The sequence below is a fragment of the Peromyscus eremicus genome, chromosome 2, assembly GCF_949786415.1.
Source record: "Peromyscus eremicus chromosome 2, PerEre_H2_v1, whole genome shotgun sequence".
Lineage (NCBI taxonomy): Eukaryota > Metazoa > Chordata > Mammalia > Rodentia > Cricetidae > Peromyscus > Peromyscus eremicus.
Genome location: NC_081417.1, coordinates 74,566,874 through 74,588,512, shown reverse-complemented (window position 1 = coordinate 74,588,512; position 21,639 = coordinate 74,566,874). Strand labels below are relative to the sequence as shown.

Below are 21,639 nucleotides of genomic sequence, written 5' to 3'. Positions count from 1 at the left end.
ATTTTATTGTGTGGGTCAGGGTAACCTGCCTGCTTAATCAATCAACCAAAGCAGGGGATGAGAAATAGTCTTACTCACTTTTGGAGCATCTAGTATTTGATCACATGCATCAGTCATTAGCAGCAGATCCACCTCCACTGCCTGAATGAGCTTACAGAATTTATTAAAGAGTTTACAGAATTCATTCACAAGTGAGACTGACTTCACTGCCCAAATATTCATAAAAAAACAGATGGCATAGCATCATTTCTCAGGATTCAGTCTGCTATAGGTGGTTTAGGTTTAACACATTTCTTTAAAAAGCAAATTTCGCCAGGCGGTGGTGGCATATGCCTTTAATCCCAGCACTCGGGAGGCAGAGGCAGGTGGATCTCTGTGAGTTTGAGGCCAGCCTGGGCTACAGAGTGAGTTCCAGGACAGGCTCTAAAGCTACACAGAGAAACCCTGTCTCGAAAAACCAAAAAAAAAAGAAAGAAAAAGAAGCAAATTTCATATATTACCTATCTCCCACAAAAAGTCTAATTTTCAAGTTGAAATGGCAGGACCTTGATTCCAGCTTATACCCTTCAAAGCCACTGACAATGTAAAGCTGAAAGAATATCATTTTTACAGAAAGAATAATGAAAAGACTGATCAAAATAAAACTGTTGAAAGTGGATTTTTATTTCAAAAACATAGCACAACTTCTTCCACAATATATTTTTAGGCAGATTACCTGATTTTCACACCAACTTTAAAAGCAAGCAGGTAATTTATGATATTCCCTTTCTAAAGTAGAGAGATTTTCAAAAGTTGTCGTCAAAGACAAAGACAAGTGGGCAAGTGGGAGAGTAGAGTAAGAGACGTACTTCTCTAAGCACAATGTCTAGGGCACTATGAAGAAAGTGAGACATGGAAACCAGTGAAACAGAGCCATAGCTCAACGGGGATGAGAAGGGGAAAAAGAGTTGTATTAAGATGGAGACAGCCAGGCAGCAGTGGGCCCACGCCTTTAATCCCAGCACTCGGGAGGCAGAGGCAGGCAGATCTCTTGTGAGTTCGAGGCCAGCCTGGGCTACAGAGTGAGTTCCAGGACAGCAGGACAGGCTCCAAAGCTACACAGAGAAACCTTGTCTCAAAAAAAAAAAAAAAAAAAAAAAAAAAAGAAAGAAAGAAATACTTATTAAAAAAAAAGATGGAGACAAACATCTACATACTACTCTAAAACTGGAAACAGAAAGAAGCAAAGACACTGGGGTCAAGTATGAAAAGCTCCAAGAAGGTTGTGATTAAAAACAGTCTGCTACTAGTAGCGCTATCTTGGGATATTTGGAAACTTTCAGGGAGGAAGTAAGTCACTGGGGGAATTCCTTTTAAAGTCTAACCTGTAATTTCTATTCTCTGTTTCCTGATTCCATGTGGTGAACAGCTTCCTCCTCCACAAGCTCCAGCCGCCATGATGTTCTACCAAAGTATGTAAGGCCAAGCAACCATGGGGTGAATCCTCTGAAACTATGAAGGAAATATATCACCTCTCCCTTATGTTGCTCTCTTGGATATATTTGGTCACAGCCACTCAAGGTGATTAATATAGGTGTCCTTTTCAGAAGAGAGGAGATAGGATACAGTGAAAAAAATGCAGAGACTAGCCTTAAGTGGACATCCATAATAGTCAGGCATCTACAATTAAAAAAAAAAATAAGTAGGTTGGTATAGTAGAGCCTTATAGATGTACTGTCAAAATCCTCAGTAAGAAAAAAACTAGGATTTTTCAGCTGAAAATAAGGAAGAGAAAGTTAAATCTTCCTACAGCAGTGAAAGAGGGAATGGATTAGAATGATTGTCAGGTAAGCAACTGCTGTGTATGTTCAAGAGTCTGAGACAAGTCCATGCAACCAAGTATTGCCTGACTCCACAAGTACAAGTGGAACATCAAGGTGAATTTTACAGCTTCCATAAAGCCCAACTGCGAACAATGGTGTAGGAGGGGGACCATACTGCCAAGCACTTGTTGACATCAAATTCTACATACATATTACTTCAAATCCACAGAATCTTCAAAAGACTATCATGTAACACTTCCCATACTGTTGTCCTCATTTTACACATGAGGACACAGCTGGGGAACCTGCCCAAGGTCACCAATCAGCTATTTGGGCAGTACTCCCACTAGGCAATCTGGCTTCAGTCATGCTATGCTGAGTCTTCAAAGCATGTGAGTATAATCACTGACGTTACTCTTGATAAGCAATCATAGAAGTGACAAGATAAAGGACTGAGAGACAGTGAAAAGAAATTACTATCAAATGCTTTAAAAATCTCATCAGCGTTGGAATCAGGAAAGGAAAATAGAGTGAAAAGCTAAAACATTCTGGGTGTGGTGTTTTGAATGAGAAATGCCCCATAGGCTCAGTCAGGTATTTGAACATTTGGTCCCTAGTTGGTGGCAGTGTTTGTGGAGGTTATGGAACCTTCAGGAAGTGGAGCTTTGTAGAGGAAGTACACCTCTGGGGGTTGCTTTAAGAGTTTATAATTATAGCCTCACTCCATTTCCAGTTCACTCTCTCTCTGCTTCCTGCAAGTGGACGAAGTATGGTATTTCTTTCAGTTTCCTGCTCTGGCTTTCTGCTGCCATGACTTCCTGGCCATTCTGAACTCTCCCTCTAGAACCATAAGGCAAAATACACTTTTTTCCACAAGCTGCTCTTGGTTATGAGTGTCCTGTCACTGCAACAGAAAGTAGTTAATACACTGGGGTTAGGGGAAGCAGCAGTTACCAGTAATGTTAAGAACTAACTGTTAATAATGGGACTGAGGGCTGCAGAGATGGCTCAGTGGTTAAGAGCACCGACTGCTCTTCCAGAGGTCCTGAGTTCAATTCCCAGCAACCACATGGTGCCTCATAACCACATGTAATGAGGTCTGGTGCCCTCTTCTGGCCTGCAGAGACACATGCAGGCAGAATACTGTACACATAATAAATAAATAAATCTTTAAAAAAAAAAAAATTAATCCCAGCACTCGGGAGGCAGAGCCAGGCGGATCTCTGTGAGTTCGAGGCCAGCCTGGGCTACCAAGTGAGCTCCAGGAAAGGCGCAAAGCTACACAGAGAAACCCTGTCTCGAAAAACCAAAAAAAAAAAATAATAATAATGGGACTGAAGCCGAGACAGAATAAAGATCATTGTTGACCCTGCAAGCAGTATCCTAGTAGAAATGGAGCCAGAAGCTGTATTGAAGTGGATGTCATGTGCGGAATAGAGCAGTAACAATGGGCTGATAGTGTTCATTGTCTTTTCTATTATCCTTTTCCCTCATTTGTGGTTTTAAAAATATGAAGTTGAACTAGTACTTCTCAACATTATAACATGGAGGTAGGCACTGTTTTCAAAGCAACACCATATTGCTGAAAAAATGTGATTAATATATGTCATGAAAAGTAAATGACTCCTCCTCTGTTGGTGGGAATGCAAACTTGTACAACCACTGTGGAAATCAGTATGGCAGTTTCTCAGAAAATTGGGAATAAGTCTTCCTCAAACCCAGCCATACCACTCTTGGGCATATACCCAAGGAATGCTCAATCATACCACAAAGATACATGCTCAACTATGTTCATAGCAGCACTATTTGTAATAGCCAGAACCTGGAAACAACCTAGATACCCGTCAACTGAAGAATGGATTAAGAAAATGTGGTACATATACACAATGGAGTACTACTCAGCAGAGAAAAACGACAGCATGAAATTTGCAGGCAAATGGATGGAACTAGAAAATATCATCCTGAGTGAAGTAATCCAAACCCAGAAGAACAAACATGGTATGTACTCACTCATAAGTGGATTCTAGATATAAAGCAAAGAACAGTCAGACTGCAACCCATGGAACCAGGGAGGTTATATAGCAGGGGGGGACCCTAGGATGACTGTGGCTTATAATAAGTTTTGGTTTTACTCAATTACTGGGCAAGCCTCAATCATTTCACTATTGGGATAAGAATTTATACTGTATCAAGCTGATAATAGAAAAATAAATAAATAAATAAAAATGGGGAGGAAAAAAGAAAAGTAAATGACTGTCAGGGACCAAACATGAACCATGGAAAAGTACTAGCTAGGCCAGAGAACAAGCCACAGGCCCTAAACCAGATGCCCCCAAAGATAAAGAACATTCCTTGGTCAGGTAGGTCAGGTAGCATAGCAGCAGAACAACTGGCCCTGACCAGTGACCTTATCACCTAGCACAACATCCTGCAGCCTCACGACCTACACATCTCCCCTCAGCTGCACGTCCTGCACACCTTCCCTCCTTCCTGCCCCCTCCCCCTCCCATGCTATATAAGCCTTGCTGAGGAGAATAAAATTTGCAGCTTGATCAGAACTCTGTCTTGCTGTCTTCCTTCGTGTCTCCCGTCCCTTTCATTCTCTCCTGCAGGTGGGTCGCCCCGTTGAGACCCCGCTGGCCGGGGCAAATAATGTTAGTTTGATTATCTATGAAAGATGGTCTTGTTTGTACCTTGGCCTTTTAGTCTTTCTTTTCATATCTCCATGTAAGCTCTCATCTTAAATTCTCAGTAATCCAGACTCAACAAATAACATTTGTACCTCAATGTTCCTACTCCACCCCCCAATTCTGTTTTTTTTTGTTTGTTTGTTTTTTGTTTTCCAGTCTTCCACATTTCTGGAAAGAAAGGAAGTATTCACACAATTTATACTACCAAATTAACAATGTCAACCCATCCAAAAAATTCTCACAATTCTACCTTGCAAAATATCTCTCAATTCCATCTCCAATCCTGGTCAAAGGTTCAATTGCTTAAAATTATTGCACAAGTCCCTAACTGACCCCCCTCCTTGCTTTCTTTCCCTTCCATCCTACTACCCATTCCCCACACGAGATCAGACAACCTTTTATTTCTCATCATAAATGAGCTAGACAGGTGGCTCATGACCATAATCCCAGCATTCAGGTAGAACAGGATTGCCATAGGTTTGAGGCCAGACTAGCCTATGGAGTTAGACATGGTCTCAAAAAACAAGAGGAAATCCCACAATTTTTCAAAAGGCTTCTCATCTATCTTTGAAAAACCCTATCCTACAACAGCCTACACATTCTGAGCCCTTGTCTAACTCTCAGCTCCTCGACTTTACCTCAGAAACACTGGTCTTTTAGATTCCCAAAATTCATTCTTAAAATCTTAAGGTCTGTACTCTAAGGTTCTCCACAGAAAAAGCTCCTTATCCTACAATGTGCTTATGTTCAGATCTCAGCTTGTTACTCAGCTGTTACCTTCTCCAGAAAGGCCTTTAAAGTAGCCACCTAGTCAAGGACCATCATCACATCATCTCACTCTATTTCAGTTTCTGCAGAGCGGTTATCATACACATACATGCACACGCACGCAGAATGTTAGCAACTTTATAGTTTATAAGTAGTATGCATCCATTTCAATGAAAATCTTTATTGAATGCCTAAGGAAAATAAAAAGCCTACTGTGAGCACAGAAAAAGCAAAAGTCTTGAGAAAAACTAAACCAGATTTTCCAGTCTTACTGTATCTGCCCTATCTATATACCAAGAACCCTTAAATTCACCTTGTAATATGATAGTTTAACATATTTACTATTCATATTTAATAACCTAGGAAGCACTGTATCTAGCACTGACTATATTGAAAAAAATAAACCAAAACAGAAACAAATCACTAAAAAGTAATAGCTAGCAAAAAGTGTACAGAATAAAACTAAAGCAGTTATTTTATAACAATCTCCAAAATCCTAAGAGATAACAACAAAGGGAGGTAACTGCTGTATAGCAAACTACCTACTTAGAGATATAAATTATCTTTATAATTATTTTATCAAAAACATTAAGGTTGGCAAAATGGCTCAGCAGGTAAAAGCACATGCACACAAGCCTAGTGACCTTGAGTTTTATCCCTAGAATAGAATCCACAAAAGGAGAACCAACTCTCCAAAGTTGTCCTCTGACCTACACATACATACACGCATAGTGAAACGTGCACTTCCTCATGCACATACTACACACACAATGAAAATTTAAAAAACTAACCACAATATGTATACGATACATAAAAAACAAAATGAAAAGCAAAAAACATACAAATGTATAGTTTTAATATTATACTTATAATGTATTCATATTAAAGTTTTGATATTTGAAGAACATCACAGATTTAAGTCCTGTCTATGCCCTTTCTCAAAATACATAACTAGCATCAAGGATAAGCAGACTGCAGGATTAATGTGTATAATACATACTCTGTCAACATTCAGTGACACTGCATTAGGGGCTGGCAAGAGGGCTCAGCAGCCAATGGTGCTTACTGAGAGATCTGATAATCAAGTTAGATCTTCAGAACCCATGCAGTGGAAAAAATGTTGATTCCTGAAAGTTGTCTTCAGACCTATACACATACCCTGGCACACACACACCCAAAATCATGTTTTTTTTTTTTTAATATTTCACTATCTCAAAATTTATTCTGTTTTAAATATTTTTTTAAATAACTTATTTATTCTTATTTTATGTACACTGGTATTTTGCCTGCAAGTACATATGTTTCAGAATGTCAGATCTTGGAGTTATAGTTATGAGCTGCCATGTGGGTGCTGGGAATTGAACCCTGGTCCACTGGAAGAACAGCCAGTATTCTTAACTCCTGAGCCATCTCTCCAGCCCTCAAAATTTATTCTCAAAATCTTCCTGTTCTTAACAGTTTTAATCAGCAGCAAAACTTCTAAAACAGCTCAGGAACTTTGGATTAAAAACTTCTTATTCTCGCCGGGCGGTGGTGGCGCACGCCTTTAATCCCAGCACTCAAGAGGCAGAGCCAGGCGGATCTCTGTGAGTTCGAGGCCAGCCTGGGCTACCAAGTGAGTTCCAGGAAAGGCGCAAAACTACACAGAGAAACCCTGCCTCGAAAAACCGGAGGGGAAAAAAAAAAAAAACCTTCTTATTCTCAAGCCAGGTGGTGGTAGCACACACCTTTAATCCCAGCACTGGGGAGGCAGAGGCTTTGTTCTCTCCTGCTAAATGTTCACTGTCACCAAACTGCAGAAACGTTAAGGATTTTTTTTTCATATAAAAGGTTTAAACATAAGTTTTTAGAAACTACAAGAAAAAGATTGACCACAAAGGAGGGAATTGACACCTTTTAAATTTTTCACTTTTCATTGTGGTTTGCAGACATTCAAGAAAGTATGCCAGCTCAAAAAAGGATTATGGGCCATGCGTTGGTGGTGCACGCCTTTAATCCCAGCACTTGGGAGGCAGAGCCAGACAGATCTCTGTGAGTTCAAGGCCAGCCTGGTCTACAGAGGAGATCCAGGACAGGCACCAAAACTACACAGAGAAGCCCTGTCTTGAAAAACAACAACAACAACAAAAACAAACAAACAAACAAAAAAGGATTATGGTAAATCTCAATTTTGTCAAACAGAAAAGGAAGACTGTTATCCACAAAACCAGTTTCTGGCAGCCCTGACATGTTGGTCCTCTAGCAGCCGGTCAGCAGCCCAGGATTCTACCCATCACTGTGAGCTACTTTCCAAAGCACATGCTTCTTAAAAATGTCTATCTTCTCCTCAAATCTTATCCAGAAACGTCAAGGATTTTTAAACCAATGGTTCCCACTATTATGATTTACACATGCTGGCGTGGAGTCCTTGCAGGTAGAGCCAAGGTGTCCAGTGGTGGGTAAGAGACAGATGTCATACAGATACCACTCAGTGAAGAGTTTTATTTAGTGAGGGGAAGGGGGGGGGGAGAAAAAGAGGGAGATAGAGAGAGGGTGGCAAGGGGTTCTGAGAGGTGTGCACCTCGTGGGAGGAAAGTGGAAGGCAGAAGAGAGAAGAGGGGCAGTTTTCCCTTAAGAATGGTCTTTTACGATAGGACATAGGGTGTCACCAAAAGGCAGGATCAGAATATTAACACTCACCCTTCCTAAATGCTGCAACCCTTTAATATAGCTCATGTTGTGATGACCTACAACCATAAAATTATTTTCGTGGCTACTTCATAAACTGTAATTTTGCTACTGTTATGGATCATTACGTAAAAAATATAATATGCAGGATATGATATGTGTCCCCCTGAGAAAGGGTCATTCAATGACCAAGGAGTCATGCATTACCTATGGGTTGAGAACCACTGTTTTATACCATCCAGCAATGGCACCTGTGATCCCAAGAGAATCACCAGAGTCAAGCCATCCTGGTCTATACAGTGACTACAGACACTCAAAAACCAAAACCAACAAAGCAACAACAACAACAATAAGTTTACAGAAGTGGTGGTCTATTAGACATTTCAAAATTGCACTAGCATGTGATACAAGGGGCTTAAAATTCCTTCATCATTTTTTTCAGTAATCATCTACTTGCAACACTATAAAAAAATGAAGCAAATCTTTTCTTAAAAACCTCTCCTCCTACACCCAACACTTCTAAATTTGCTTCTTAATGCTCGCCTATTCCATAAAGAAGAATGTGTTACTATCATTAAAAAAAAGGGTAATGGGGCTGGAGAGATGGCTCAGAGGTTAAGAACACTGGTTGTTCTTCCAGAGGTCCTGAGTTCAATTCCCAGCAACCACGTGGTGGCTCACAGCCATCTATGAGATCTGGTGCCCCCTCCTGCCCTGCAGGCATACATGCAGGCAGAATGTTGCATACTTAATAAATAAATAAATCTTTTTAAAAAAAAGGGTAATGGTGAAAACAGTATATGGTAACAGCCAAGTAAATGCACAAAGTAGTAAGTGCTCAAAAAAAAACAAAAGTCATCTAAATTAAAAAAAAAACAAAAAACAAAAAAAAAACAAAAAACAAAAGTCTTGTGGGATTAAGAGGTAGCTCAGGGGTTACCCAGGTTCAAATTCCAACACCCATATGGTAACTAAACAGTCCCTAATTCCAGTCCAGGGGAATCTGATGCCATCTTCTGGCCTCCACAGGCACTACACACAGGTGGCACAAAGACGTATCGCAAAACACCCACACACAGAAATAAAATCTCAAATTGTTTTTTGATCTTGTCATTTTGAAAAATCAGAGGGACTTTCAGCTTTCAAAAAGCAAGAACAAACAAAACATGGCCCTTGCCCTTTAGCCACTGATCCTCAACTAGGTGAAAAAACTCCCAGAAAACCCAAACCATGGCTTCAGTGTCCCTGAGCTAAGCACCACCAGCAGAGTTCACTCAGCACTGACTAGTTCAGCAATGAATCAATCACTCCATGAGTGCCCTTAGCTCTCAATTCTTTCTCATTTTGCGCATGTTCATGTCAAGGTCCCAAGAGTTTCTCTTTTTTTTTTTTTTAAGAGGGGGGGGTCTTTCGAGACAGGGCTTCTCTGTGTAGCTCTGGCTGTTCTAGAACTCTGTAGATCAGGCTAGTGTTGTGAAATAATCTTTTTGTACATTGTGCATGTATCACTAGGATTGGTTTAATAAAAAGCTGAACAGCCAATAGCTAGGTAGGATTTTTGGAGGGGGGGGATGGGGGGGGTGGAGGATCCAGATAGAGCAGAAAAATCAGTCAGACAAAACAGGATAGAGGTAAAAGTCATGTGGTAGAATGTAGATCAATAAAATTATGGGTTAAGTTGCTAGAGCTAGTTAGGAACAAAACTAAGCTATCAGCTGAGCTTTAGTAAGTCTCCGTGTTGTGATTTGGGAGCTGACAGGAGAGACAGAAAAATCCACCTACAAGCTGGCCTTGAACTCAGATATCCACCTGCATCTGCCTCCCCAAGTGCTAGGATTAAAGGCATGGGGTCATCATGCCCAGCACTCCCAAGAGTTTCTAAATAAGGTGCCTTAAGTTACTTAATTTCCTCAGACCCTTCTAAGTAAAAACTAGTTAAGGACAAACCTGTAACCATAAAACATAAGTTTCCAAGGACAACACGTGTAAATTGCAAGCATTTCTAAGATCCTAGTTTAAAACATATTCATTCATTCATGGGGATGGGTGCCCAAGTGCCACACTGCCCAACAGAAGACAACCTTCAGAACCCAGTTCTCTCCTACCATGCAGGTCCAGGGGATTGAATTTAGGTCATCCGGCTTGGTGGCATGAACCTGCCCATCCACTTATAAATCCCCAAACTGAGCTTCTTCTAAAATCCCTGGTTACATTTTTGTAACAAATTAGAAACAAAGTACTTCTCATCATCCATTGTTAAAATAATCTTCACTAAATAATCTTTTAAAACATTGTATCAAAAAAAAATTGAGTTGAGTGTGGTGATGCAAGCCTTTAAACCTAGAGCTGAGAGAGGCAGAGCTAGGCAAATCTCTGAGTTCGGGGACAGCCTGGTCTATAGAGAGAGTTCAGGTCAGAAAGGGCTACACGGAGATGGCTCAGAAAAACAAAACAAAAAATATCAACTAATCTCTAAACCTTGCTGGGCAGTGGCACACAGCTTTAATCCCAGCACAGGGGAGGTGGAGGCAGGTAGTTTTCTGTGGGGTCCAGGCCAGGCAGGACTACATAATGAAACACTGTTCAAATACATGAGGACTAAACAAATAAACAAAATAAAAAATGTGTGTGTGCTAATCAAAACTCACTATAGATGTAAATAAAGAGGCTATGGTGCAAATACTGGTACAAAGCTTGTCTAGTGTGCATAAAGCCCCGAAGTCCATGGACTGGATCCCCAGCACAAAGAAACGGGGAAGCATGCAATCTGGAATCAAAACATGCCTTATAAAACATTTTTGCAATACTGATTTTTACATTACATTAATAGCAACAAATTATATATTTGTTCTAAGTTAAAGAAGTCACTAACAACTTACCAAACATTTTTATTTCTAAAGTGTAAAATATTACAGCCCCTGGAAATAAACTTGTAAACATTTAGTGCAGTTAGGAATTTAATACTGCATTGGCTTAAAGATAATAGCAGACATGTAGAGAGGCTAAAGTGTGGCACAAATTTTATACAGCATACACACACACACACACACACACACACACACACACACACACACACCAGTGTATTTATTTCAGTAGTGTGAAGGTACTACAAACTCCCAACAAATTTACGTATTAAAGAAATAAAGTAATACCTATTTCTCTGTTTTAGTGATTCTGGGATAAATTAATATTATAAACTCGAAAAGTTGACTTATATCATTTATCACCCCCAATGAACCAAAGCCAAGCAGGCATTTTACATATTTTACTTAACATCATTAAACAGATAGCTGTTTTGTAACTTTTTTCAAGGTGCTGGTGATGGACCTTGGGGACTCACAGACGCTTACATCTTCAGCCAGGCACTTTCATCTTTCAATTTATTATTCAGTACTCTTTCAATAGTAGAGGAAAATTCGGTAAGAATTTTATTATACTGGGCCACAGTCCACTAGGTTATAACTACTGCTTCTGAGAAGACTGCAGAGTTCTCATACGTAATTGGTATTTTCTGTAACTTCAAGAATTATTGCATATGTCTGCAAATTAAATAACTGCATGTAAAATCATTTTGTGCCACAATTGCAAAAAGGTAGGAATTCTCAGCTTCGTATTAAAGATGTAGAAGACTTTAGAATATTAGATAAGATAGGTAAAACATAACACCGTGTCTTCACAAAAACATCTATATTGATTACATAGTAGGCCTCATTTATGAACCAACTAAATGCCATTTAATCCTACATCGCTGCTGGTACTATTTCTGTTTCAGAAAATGAAACAGGGTAATTTGTCCACGTCGTAGTAAACGAGTTACAGAGCCACAAATAGAACTCGGGCCTATTTAATTAACACCACGTCCCCACAAATAGAACTCGGGTCTATTTAATTAACATCACGTCCGTAGATCTTCAACCAAACTAGAATCAGTCATTTAAAAAAAAAAAAAAACACAAATATGCAGTAATTTGCTGGCTTACTACAATTCCACAGCACGTGAGGAAACTTACACGCATGGCATTTTTTTTTTTAGATTTCTAACATAAAGTTGTATTAACTTCAATATAGTACATCATTTTATAGGCAGAACTGAAGACGACAGCATTGGAATTTATCACGTGAACTCATTAAATGTAATCTGCTTTAACTGCAGAACACAAAGTTGGTTGTTGGTTGTTTTTTTTTTTTTCCTCCCTTCAAATACTACTGGTTCTGGGAGTCCGAGGAGCGTGCAGGTTCCCAAGACGACGGAGAGAACTCGTTTAAATCCGGATCTGAAGGTTCCTAATGCAAAAATTCTTCACCACCAACCAGACCTCAAAGCGTAATCTACCTACGGGTGCGGGTTCGGTGGCTGGGGGGCTGGGGGGGGGGGTAAAGCACGTAAAAACTATCCAAGACAAATCATAAATAAAAGGGTTCCTTCTAAGAGGCAAAGAATTCATTTTTCCCCACCATCTCTCCCGGCTGCAGACAAAACCAGGCACATTTAAGGCCCATCCTCTTGGGTAACCGACCCCTAGACCTCCCGCACCCAACCAGGTCACCGGAGGGTGGTGGCGACGCCCGGGTCTCCCTCCCCCACCTGTGTGTGCACTTCAGGCCAGGCTCCAGCGCCCGGGGCCTCCCGGCCTCCCGGCCTCCCCTCCCCCTCCCCCTCCGGCCCCACGACCACGCGCTCCGGGCCGCGGCCTCCAGTGCCCGCGCGGACCGGTGCTGCTCCACGCCATCTGCCTCCAGGCCTTCCCGGTTCCCGGCCCACAAAGCCCGCGGTGACCTCACGCCCCCCTGGGGCCCTCCCGCGCCACCCCGACCCCGGGGCCCCGCGCTGGCTGCCCTCGCCCTGCGGCGCGTACCGTCTCCTCCGGGTCGATGTCGATCTTGAAGGTCTGCTGCTGAAGGGTCTTCAGAGTGACCTGCATGGTGCCTGGGCGCCCCGGGGTGGCCGCGATCCTCGCGCTCTCAGGAGGAAGGCGGTGGGGGTGGGGGCTTGTCACATTCGCCCCGCCGAGTCTCCCTCGCCCCGGGCCCCTCGTCCCCTGGCCGCGCCGCCGGTCCTTGCCGCCTTCCCCGCAAGCTCGGCCCGCAGTGCTTCCTCACGCGCCAGCCACCGGGCCCGCAGGAGGCGCGAGGGACTCCCCGAGAGCCGCAGAGAATCCGCTACCTCACCACAGGATGGTGGCCGCCATCACCGTGACTCGCCGAGACGTGCCCCCTCCCCCACCAGAAAAAAACCCGGAGGATGGGGCCAGACCCGGGCGATCTGAGCAGGCGCGGGGGTGCGGCGACGCAGTGCGCAGGCGTGAACAGGAACTCCGCCCGGGAATGGGAGGCGGGGCGATGGGCGGTGCTGGAATGTCCGCGGCGCGCTGCGGGCGTGCGCAGGCGCACATTGCGCGCAGCGGCGCTAGGGGCAGCCTCGTCCCGTCCGCCCGCCTTCCGTCGCCCCGCCTATGTCCAGGCTCCGCCTAGCGGCCCGAATTGCGCAATCCGTAGCCGGGGAACGGCTACGTGGAGACCGGCCTGAGTGCATGCGGAGCAGGGAGCATGGAACCTAGAGGGCGGTGGAGCGGGCGGAGCCTCAGTGGAAGGATTGTCTGGGGCCGGCCCTGGTGGGGCGCACGCCGCCGGCCGAACCTGTGTAATGCGGTTGCTTCTTTGATCCTGCGACACTGGCTCCAGCGCTGGATTGCTTGCTCGCGAACCTTGCGTTCTCTCACTAGCCTTGGGATCTCCGATCTATAAAAAAAAAAAGGCGGAAAGGCGGATTTAAGAAGGAGGCCTATTTGTGTCACGCCTTTCAGTGCTTCGTTTTGCTGTCCCTGTTGGGGGTTGTTGGTGGATATTAAGCAGTCGACCTCTGTCTCACCCCAAGCGCTTTCCTTTACACTTGGGCCTTTCTAATCTTTGCTCAGAGGTCGCCTTCTTGGTGAAGTCTATCCTGCCTACCCCCACTTAAACTAGCAGCTTCTCCGGATCCCATTATCCAGCTCTACTTTTCTCTGTAACGTTTATCACCTTCTGATTACTCTACAATGCGTGTATTTAGCATGCGTGTCATCTCTTCCCTTACCCTAACGCCCAGGCTGAAGCTGCACAATGGCATGGATTTTGTCCTGTCCACAGTATACCCCAGAGCCTACAAAAGGCGCCTGGCATTGTGTAGGTACAAGGTAAACATTAGAGGAATGGGTGGACGTGCTTCTGGTTCCCTAGCAGTAAAAGTAAGATGTCACTCAGCACATGGATGGTTGGAGAGAGTGGGATGATGCATTTAAATCTTAGTGTCAAGGAACATAAAATTAAGTGCTTAGCTTTAGCAGTATGTCCATTTACACTGAGATAAGAAGACTGGAATGCAGAGGTGTCGAGTATTATGCACCCAGTCACCAGAATACTAAGTGACACCACAAATGTTTGTCTGTATGCTGCTTCTTACTAGTGCAGTGACCCCTATTAGACTTAAAAAGTGAGAATGAATAAAAAGAAGTTATAATCAGACCACAGTGAGAACAATTAGAAACTACCTCTCTGAGCCGGTATCCTCAATATCACTATTTGGATTTCATTGATTCTAGGATAAAATTATTTCATGGAACTTGCCCTGGCCAAGCTCCCTCTCTACTGACAAATGTCCCTGCACTGTGATAAATAGCTAATTCTCTGCTTTCTGTCTTCCTGTGGATCTAGCCTTAGTGACCAGGTGATCTCAACTCTTGCTCTGAAAAACTGGTCGCTGGAATCTCTCCCTTTAGCCCTAGGGTTAGCCAAAGGCAAAAGCAGTATTGTTCTCTGTGTAACAGGACTCTGGAAAAAAAAATATATGGGCAAAGGTAGCAATTGACTTCCTGTGGATTTTCCCCTCAAACCATTTTTCTGCTAATGTCCCCTAGTTCATGACATCTCCATTTTTCCAGGTACTCAGATCAAAACCTAGTCTTCATCCTTCAGTCCCTTTCTCCTCTGACTTCTGATGGCTAGCCACCACATCCAAACGATTGTCAAATCTTAACAATTTTATTCTCCAATCTAAACTTTCAAGTTCAGGCATTTTTTCCTGATTTCTGCTTTTACAGCCATCATCAGTCAGTCACCTGTCTCCTAATGAGTCTTTGATTCCAATTCCTACCCCCAACACAATCCAGCAGTCAAAGCATCCAATATCCAATACGTTAAACTTTGGGTTTTACTTCTTGTTTCTTCTTTTGTTTTTGTTTGTTTGTTTGTTTTTCAAGACAGGGTTTCTCTGTATGTGTAGTCTTGGTTGTCCTGGAACTCTCTCTGTAGTCAAGGATGGCCTTGAACTCAGAGATCAGCTTGCTGCCTCTGCCTCCCAAGTATTGGTACTAAAGGGGTGCATCACCACCACCTTGCAACTTGGCTTTGGTTCTTTTTTTGTTTGTTTGTTTTTGTTTTTTTGTTTTTTTTTTTTCCGAGACAGGGTTTCTCTGTGTAGCTTTGCGCCTTTCCTGGATCTCGCTCTGTAGACCAGGCTGGCCTCAAACTCACAGAGATCCTCCTGGCTCTGCCTCCCAAGTGCTGGGATTAAAGGCGTGCACCACCACCGCCAAGCCTGGCTTTGGTTCTTAAGACAGAGTCTCAACTATATAGCCCAAGCTTAACTGAAAGTTGCAATTCTCCTACCTTAGCCTCCTGAGGTTTCAAATTAGAGGGTGTACCACCATTCCTGGATCAAAGTTGTCTTTTGAAACCATAAATCAAAACATTTATTCTTAATCTCTATGTTCGACAAAATGCCACAGTGATCAATTTAAGAAAAAAGATCTCTTGTCTCATGGTTTAAGACCTGTCAGTCCATGGATGCTGGAGCATGTTTTGGACCTATGGCCCACACAGTATGTTGTATTGGGGGGGCATGGCTTGCTTTGTGGTATACAGAAGCAAAAAGAAGAAAGAAAGAGGGTCTCCACTCCCTTCAAGAGCACACCCCCAGTAACCTAACTTCCTTCCACCTCACACATCTCCTCTGGCTGGCAGCTCCACCTTTACCACACAAGCCTTAGGGAGACATTTAAGATTCAAACCATAACAATCCCAAGTTGTACATTAGAATAAAATGAAAACTATCCCTGGCCTCTGAGAGCCCTCATGATCTGACTCTTGCCAAAGTCTCTGAGCTTGTCTCTTTCCCTGTCTCCTCCTGTTTACGGCCATCCTCGGGACCACTTGCCTTCATGTCTCGAACAGCTGTTTCTGCCCTCTGGGCCTCAGTACCTGGGGTTTCTTTGGCTGGAAACTCTGTCTTTCCCAATAGTTAAATGGCTAATTTTCATTTTCAGATTCTTCTCTAGCTTGGGTCACTAGTTCTTTTCTTAAGATTTTTTATTTTTAGGCTGGGCGGTGGTGGCACAGGCTTTTAATTCCAGCACTTGAGAGGCAAAGGATCTCTTGAGTTCTGAAAGGCCAACCTAATCTACAAAGTTAATTCTAGAACAGCCAGGGCTACAGAGAGAAACTTGTCTCAAAATAAAATAAAACAAGATTTTTTGTTGCTGTTTTTATTTGAGTGTGTGTGTGTGAGTATATGCCGCATGTGTGGGAGACTTCAGAGTCCAGAAGGTGTGCAATCTCATGGAGCTGGAGTTACTGGCCATTGTGAACTGCCCAACATGGATATTGGGAAGCAAACTCAATTCCTCTGGAAGAATAAAGAACACTCTTTTTTTCTTTTTAATTTTCATTTATTTTCTTTATATACAAAAACAAAGGCCCAAAATATGGTTTGTTGAAGTAGCTATCAACAGGATGTCAGCTGATTTCACATTTGCTTTGGTCAACACAGCCTGGGAACAGCAGTCGGCCCCCTCCTAACAGCACAGAAACACACTGACAGGGCTGCCTTCAGTACAGAACAAAGAGCTTTCAGGAAAAATAATTTTAATTTTATTAAAATTAATAAAATTAATTTTAAACCAAAACATTTTACCAATAAATAAGAAAATTTCAAAGGTAGCATCCCCATCTGACAATCTTGGGCATAACACATACACCAATTTTGAAAATAAAATTTTTAAAGAACACTCTTAACTGCTGAGGCATCTCTGTCTCTCCTTGCTGTTCTTGTTGTTTAGAGAGAAACTATATAACCAGGCTGATCTTGAACTTGTGCTCGGGCCTCAGCATCCTGAGTGGTACAGTGTTAAATATTTTGTGTGAGTAATTTTTTGATTTCTAGAAAGACTGCATGTTACTGTGGTCAAAACCTTCTGGGAAGAAGCTGTGTCTGGCTGTGAAGGAAATCTCCTGAGAGGACTCTGGTTGGCTGGTTAGAATTTCAGTACTGTGGAGAGACTGAAATTTCTTGCCCCTCTGTGTTGGAACTAACATCTGTGGCAACAGATAAAAGCCTTTTAGAATCTATTGACTTGGGCATCTAGCTTCTACCTATCCAAAAGCTGAGAACGCCATCAGATAGAATCTTGAACCTATAGAAGAGCTCCCCCCATCTCACTGTACCTGCCTCTCCGATGTACCCACCAATGTAGCTTAAATTTGCCTTCGTTTATTACTTTCTCAGTTCCGTAAAAACTATAAAAACTTCATGAAACTATTTCCGTGTTGGAACATGGAACTTGGGGTAACCTGAATCTGTGTTCCCTGGCCACTGTCACTCAGAATGGCTCCAGAATAAATGATCTCTTATTCCGTTTAAGATGAGAACTGTGGTTTTTACTTCGACATTACACATGCCTACTCTTGACCCAATAGCATAGGTTGAATACATTGTTTGAGTCCTTAGAGGATGTCGTTGCCCAATCCCAGAGTACCACAGTTCACATGCTAGATAATAAGATGTCATCTTTATGCCATAACACAAAGGCCACTAAGGTGAGACAATTGTCAGCAAAGCCTCAGAGCTCCCTTCTGCAGTTATCAGGCTAAAGAAAAGGGCATCAAGGTGAGGGATTTCACTAGCATTCTGGAAGGCAGCTGTGGTATACTATACCATCAGTGCCTCAGCACTAGCAGTTTTGGAAACCACTCAATTGGTTTCAGGAAATAGAATCAGTAAGAAGATAGGCAGGTAGGTGTGTAATTCCATTTTGCCATTACTGTAACAAAATGCTTGAGGCTGGGTAATTAGCTTTTTTTTAAAAGATTTATTTGGCTCCTATTTAGAACTGTAAGGTCTAGATCTAGATGCCTCACCTGGTGGAGATTTTCCTGCTGGTAAGTGTCAGGAGTAGCACAAGGCGTTACTAGAAACAATGAGTGGGTGGAAAGGTGGGTGTATCAGTGGCTGTCTTGTTTCTCCTTAAATAAAGCCATTAGTATTCAATGGAAGCTCCACCCTAATGACCTGATGGAGTCCTGACCATACGTGTGATGGTACACATCTGCCATCCCAGCACTACTTGGGGAGCTGAGGCAGGTGGATCTTGAACTCCAAGCCAACCTGGGCTAAGCAGCAAGACGCTGTCTCAAAAACAAAAGTAAAAATAAATAGCAAAGTTGGAATAGTTTTCTACCCTCTTCATAATGCCTCAAAATGAGAATTAAATGTGAACATAAGAACTTTTGTCAGACACATTCAAATGATATCTAAATCACAGCACTGTGAGTGAGGTCTGAAGAGGTGTGAGTAATTTCTGTATGAAGCAAAGTGGGAGTTTGCTAAGAAAATGTTTTAGCTGGGCACGGTAGCACACACCTTCACACGTTTAATCCCGGTATTCAGAAGGCAAAAGCAAGCTATCTCTGTTAGTTCAAGGCCAGCCTGATCTACAGCAAGTTCAAGGACAGCCAGAGCTACATAGTAAGTCTCTGTCTCAAACAAACAAACAAAACAAAACAAAAACAAGTTTTAGTACAGGTTTTTTTTTGGTTGTTTTTGTTTTTCAAGACAGGGTTTCTCTGTGTAACAGCTCTGGCTGTCCTGGGAATCCTTCTGTAGACCAGGCTGGCCTCGAACTCACAGAGATCCACCTGCCCCTGCTTCCAAAGTGCTAGGGTTAAAGGCAAGCGCCAACACTACTTGTTTAGAAAGATATATTTTTAAAAAAATTTTTTGCACTATTAAGGATTGCCACTAAGGCCTATGCATGCCTGACAAGCACTCTACCACTGAACTACGTAACTGCACCTCAAGAATTACCTTCTAAGTATCTTAACTATATGTATATAAGATCTGAGGAACTTTGGAAGTGACATTGTTTGAAGGACTTAAAAGACTAAGTAAAATGTTTTGGTCCACTTCTTTTTATCTACACTACTTTGGTAAATGAGATTATAAGATGGTTTATGAAGTGAATTGTACAGGTTGACAGGCTGATAAGATAAAAATGTAGGTCAGAAGAGTTCGAAGAAACTCACTCCACATAAGCCACAGGAAGTGAAGGCATGTGTTTTTGCTATAAACAGTTCATAATCTTGTTTGCAGGGTTTTGAGACTTAGCTAGCAAGATGAGGTGCTCCTCTCTCTCCCATGTCCCTTTCATTTTCTGTCGTTTAATACCAGGATGAAAGTGTGAGAGTTGAAAAAAATTCACTCATTCAACATAGTTTTTGAGTTTCTTTGTGCCAGGAGTTGTTCTGGCTTCGAGGATACAGAAGGAGACTAAACAGCCTTTTCAGAGTTTTGAATTCTAGTGGGATAAAAAGAAAAATCAGATAAATCAGAGAGAAGCTAAAAATCAAAATGTATACAATGCATCAGATGATACCGAGTACATGAAAAAGATCAATCTTGCTCAGGAAAGGGAATGTTACTACACAATGCTCTGCCTATGTTTCATTTTCTCCCCTGCCCCCAGTATTGTAGCTGAAAGATTTACAACACGCCCCCACGGTCAGGCGTGTTCGCATATGCCTGGCGGACACTTCCGCCTAGCCAGGCCCAGGTCAGGATAGCCATTTCCTGGTCAGGGCATCTCGCGGGACCGAGATGCGTGACGTTTCACTGGCCACGTAAGCGTGCAACGTGGCCATGTGATCTACGCGCTTGCGTGTAGTAGTGACGCTGATCTGTCCACGCCCAGCCTTTAAAAAATCAGGCGCCATGCTCCTGGTTCCTTCTTCTCCACACACGTGTTTCCCGCAGGCCTGTTCACTCTCTGTCCCTTTACCTTTAATAAAACTCTTTGTTAGCGGATTCTGTCGTGTTTCGTGGCATTTCCTTGCTGGGTAAGAACACAACGCAGCCAAAAAACTAACAGTAGCCTCAAGAAGACAGGTCCATAAATACCTCACCTTGCTTCCTGGGGCACATCCTGGGAGTTTTGCAGGATGTTAAATTTAATTCACACAGTGATCAATTTGACAGAAGAAGTTTTAAGACAGCATAGCATGCCGGGTGGTGGTGGTGGCTCACGCCTTTAATCCCAGCACTCTGGAGGCAGAGCCAGGCGGATCTCTGTGAGTTCGAGGCCAGCCTGGAACAGAGTGAGTTCCAGAACAGGTTCCAAAGCTACACAAAGAAACCCTGTCTCAAAAAACAAACAAACAAAAAAAAGCATAGCATTTAGGCTTTGGCATGGACATTGCTGGCTGTGTTTAGCCAGCTTTACAGTGAGGAATTAGGAGCAAAATGCAGAGTATAATTTTTTTTTTTTTTTTAGGGGGATAGGGTGGGATATGCAGTTAAACCAGAAAAGACTGCTTTAAGAAGAGAGCTCACCTAGGAACTCACAGGTAAATGTTTGACAGTATTCAGCCATCCGGGCACTCAGAGGCCACTACAGTATTGATTCCAGGAGGCCTGGCTACTGCTCAAACTGGCCACACAGTCTTGTCACTGTCCAAGTGGTGCTAGTTTGGCAGGCATGCAGAAGGCAAGAGCCACAGGGTCATGAGGCTGTCATCTGCCTTTCAAAGGGAGGTCTGCCAGACCAAGCACCATATTGCGGGATCGAGATCTGTGAAGGAAGCCCTGACTGGCTGGCATGCAGATCTATGAGAGTAAAGAAAAGTTTTTGCACCCCGATAAGCCTCTCGGCCGACGCAGCAATCCAAATCAGACTGAATTTGAAAAAGCCCCAGTTTAATGGGTAAAGCGTTCCTGGGTGATTCTCTGGCCCCCTAGAAAAGAGACTGGAAAGAGAGACCAAAAAACTATGTGTCTGTTTTCTAGGGTGCAGTTTAAATACCCTGTGGGAGTGATCTTGAGCATCTCTGGGGGAGGAGCCTTGTTTAGGGTGACTTTCTGAGGGGCAGGGTCTGGGCAAAGAGGTGGGGCTTCCACCAGAACAGGTAACATCTGAGCCACAGTGGAGCCCCCAAGAACATGGAATGTCTGACATGAAAACTGCAGAGTCAACCTATGACAGAGGCCGGGTGGGCTGTAAATGACAAGACCATAAGGGTCAGGCTGCCCCAGCCTGTTGGAGCTCACTCAGTTCTTTCATACGTTATGGATGTTGAATATAGAACTACAAAATTCTTTTTATTTATTTATTTATTTAAATTAATTAATTAATTTTTCTATTATCAGCTTGATACAGTATAAATTCTTATCTTAATAGTGAAATGTTTCACTGAGGCTTGCTCAGTAATTGAGTAAAACCAAAATTTATTATAAGCCACAGTCATTCCACACACATATCCTATATGTATATATAGCCTCCATGGTTCTGTGGGTTACAGTCTGATTGTTCTTTTAGAGCTACAAAATTTAATGATTGCCTTATGCACTGGCTGGTTTTGTGTGTCACCTTGACACAAGCTAGAGTCATCAGACAGGAAGGAGCCTCAGT

At 42.7% G+C, this 21,639-nt stretch overlaps 1 protein-coding gene across 1 annotated transcript in view; it reads right to left on the bottom strand.

Moving 5' to 3' along the window:
• Positions 1 to 12,854, bottom strand: part of Rad23b (RAD23 homolog B, nucleotide excision repair protein) — a 49,999-nt gene extending 37,145 nt beyond the window's left edge. Inside the window, exon 1 of the mRNA XM_059254368.1 lies at positions 12,784 to 12,854. Within this exon, the coding sequence (XP_059110351.1) occupies positions 12,784 to 12,849 (66 nt within the window). The 5' untranslated portion in view covers positions 12,850 to 12,854. The remainder of the gene's footprint in view (positions 1 to 12,783) is intronic.
• Positions 12,855 to 21,639: the final 8,785 nt, after the last annotated feature.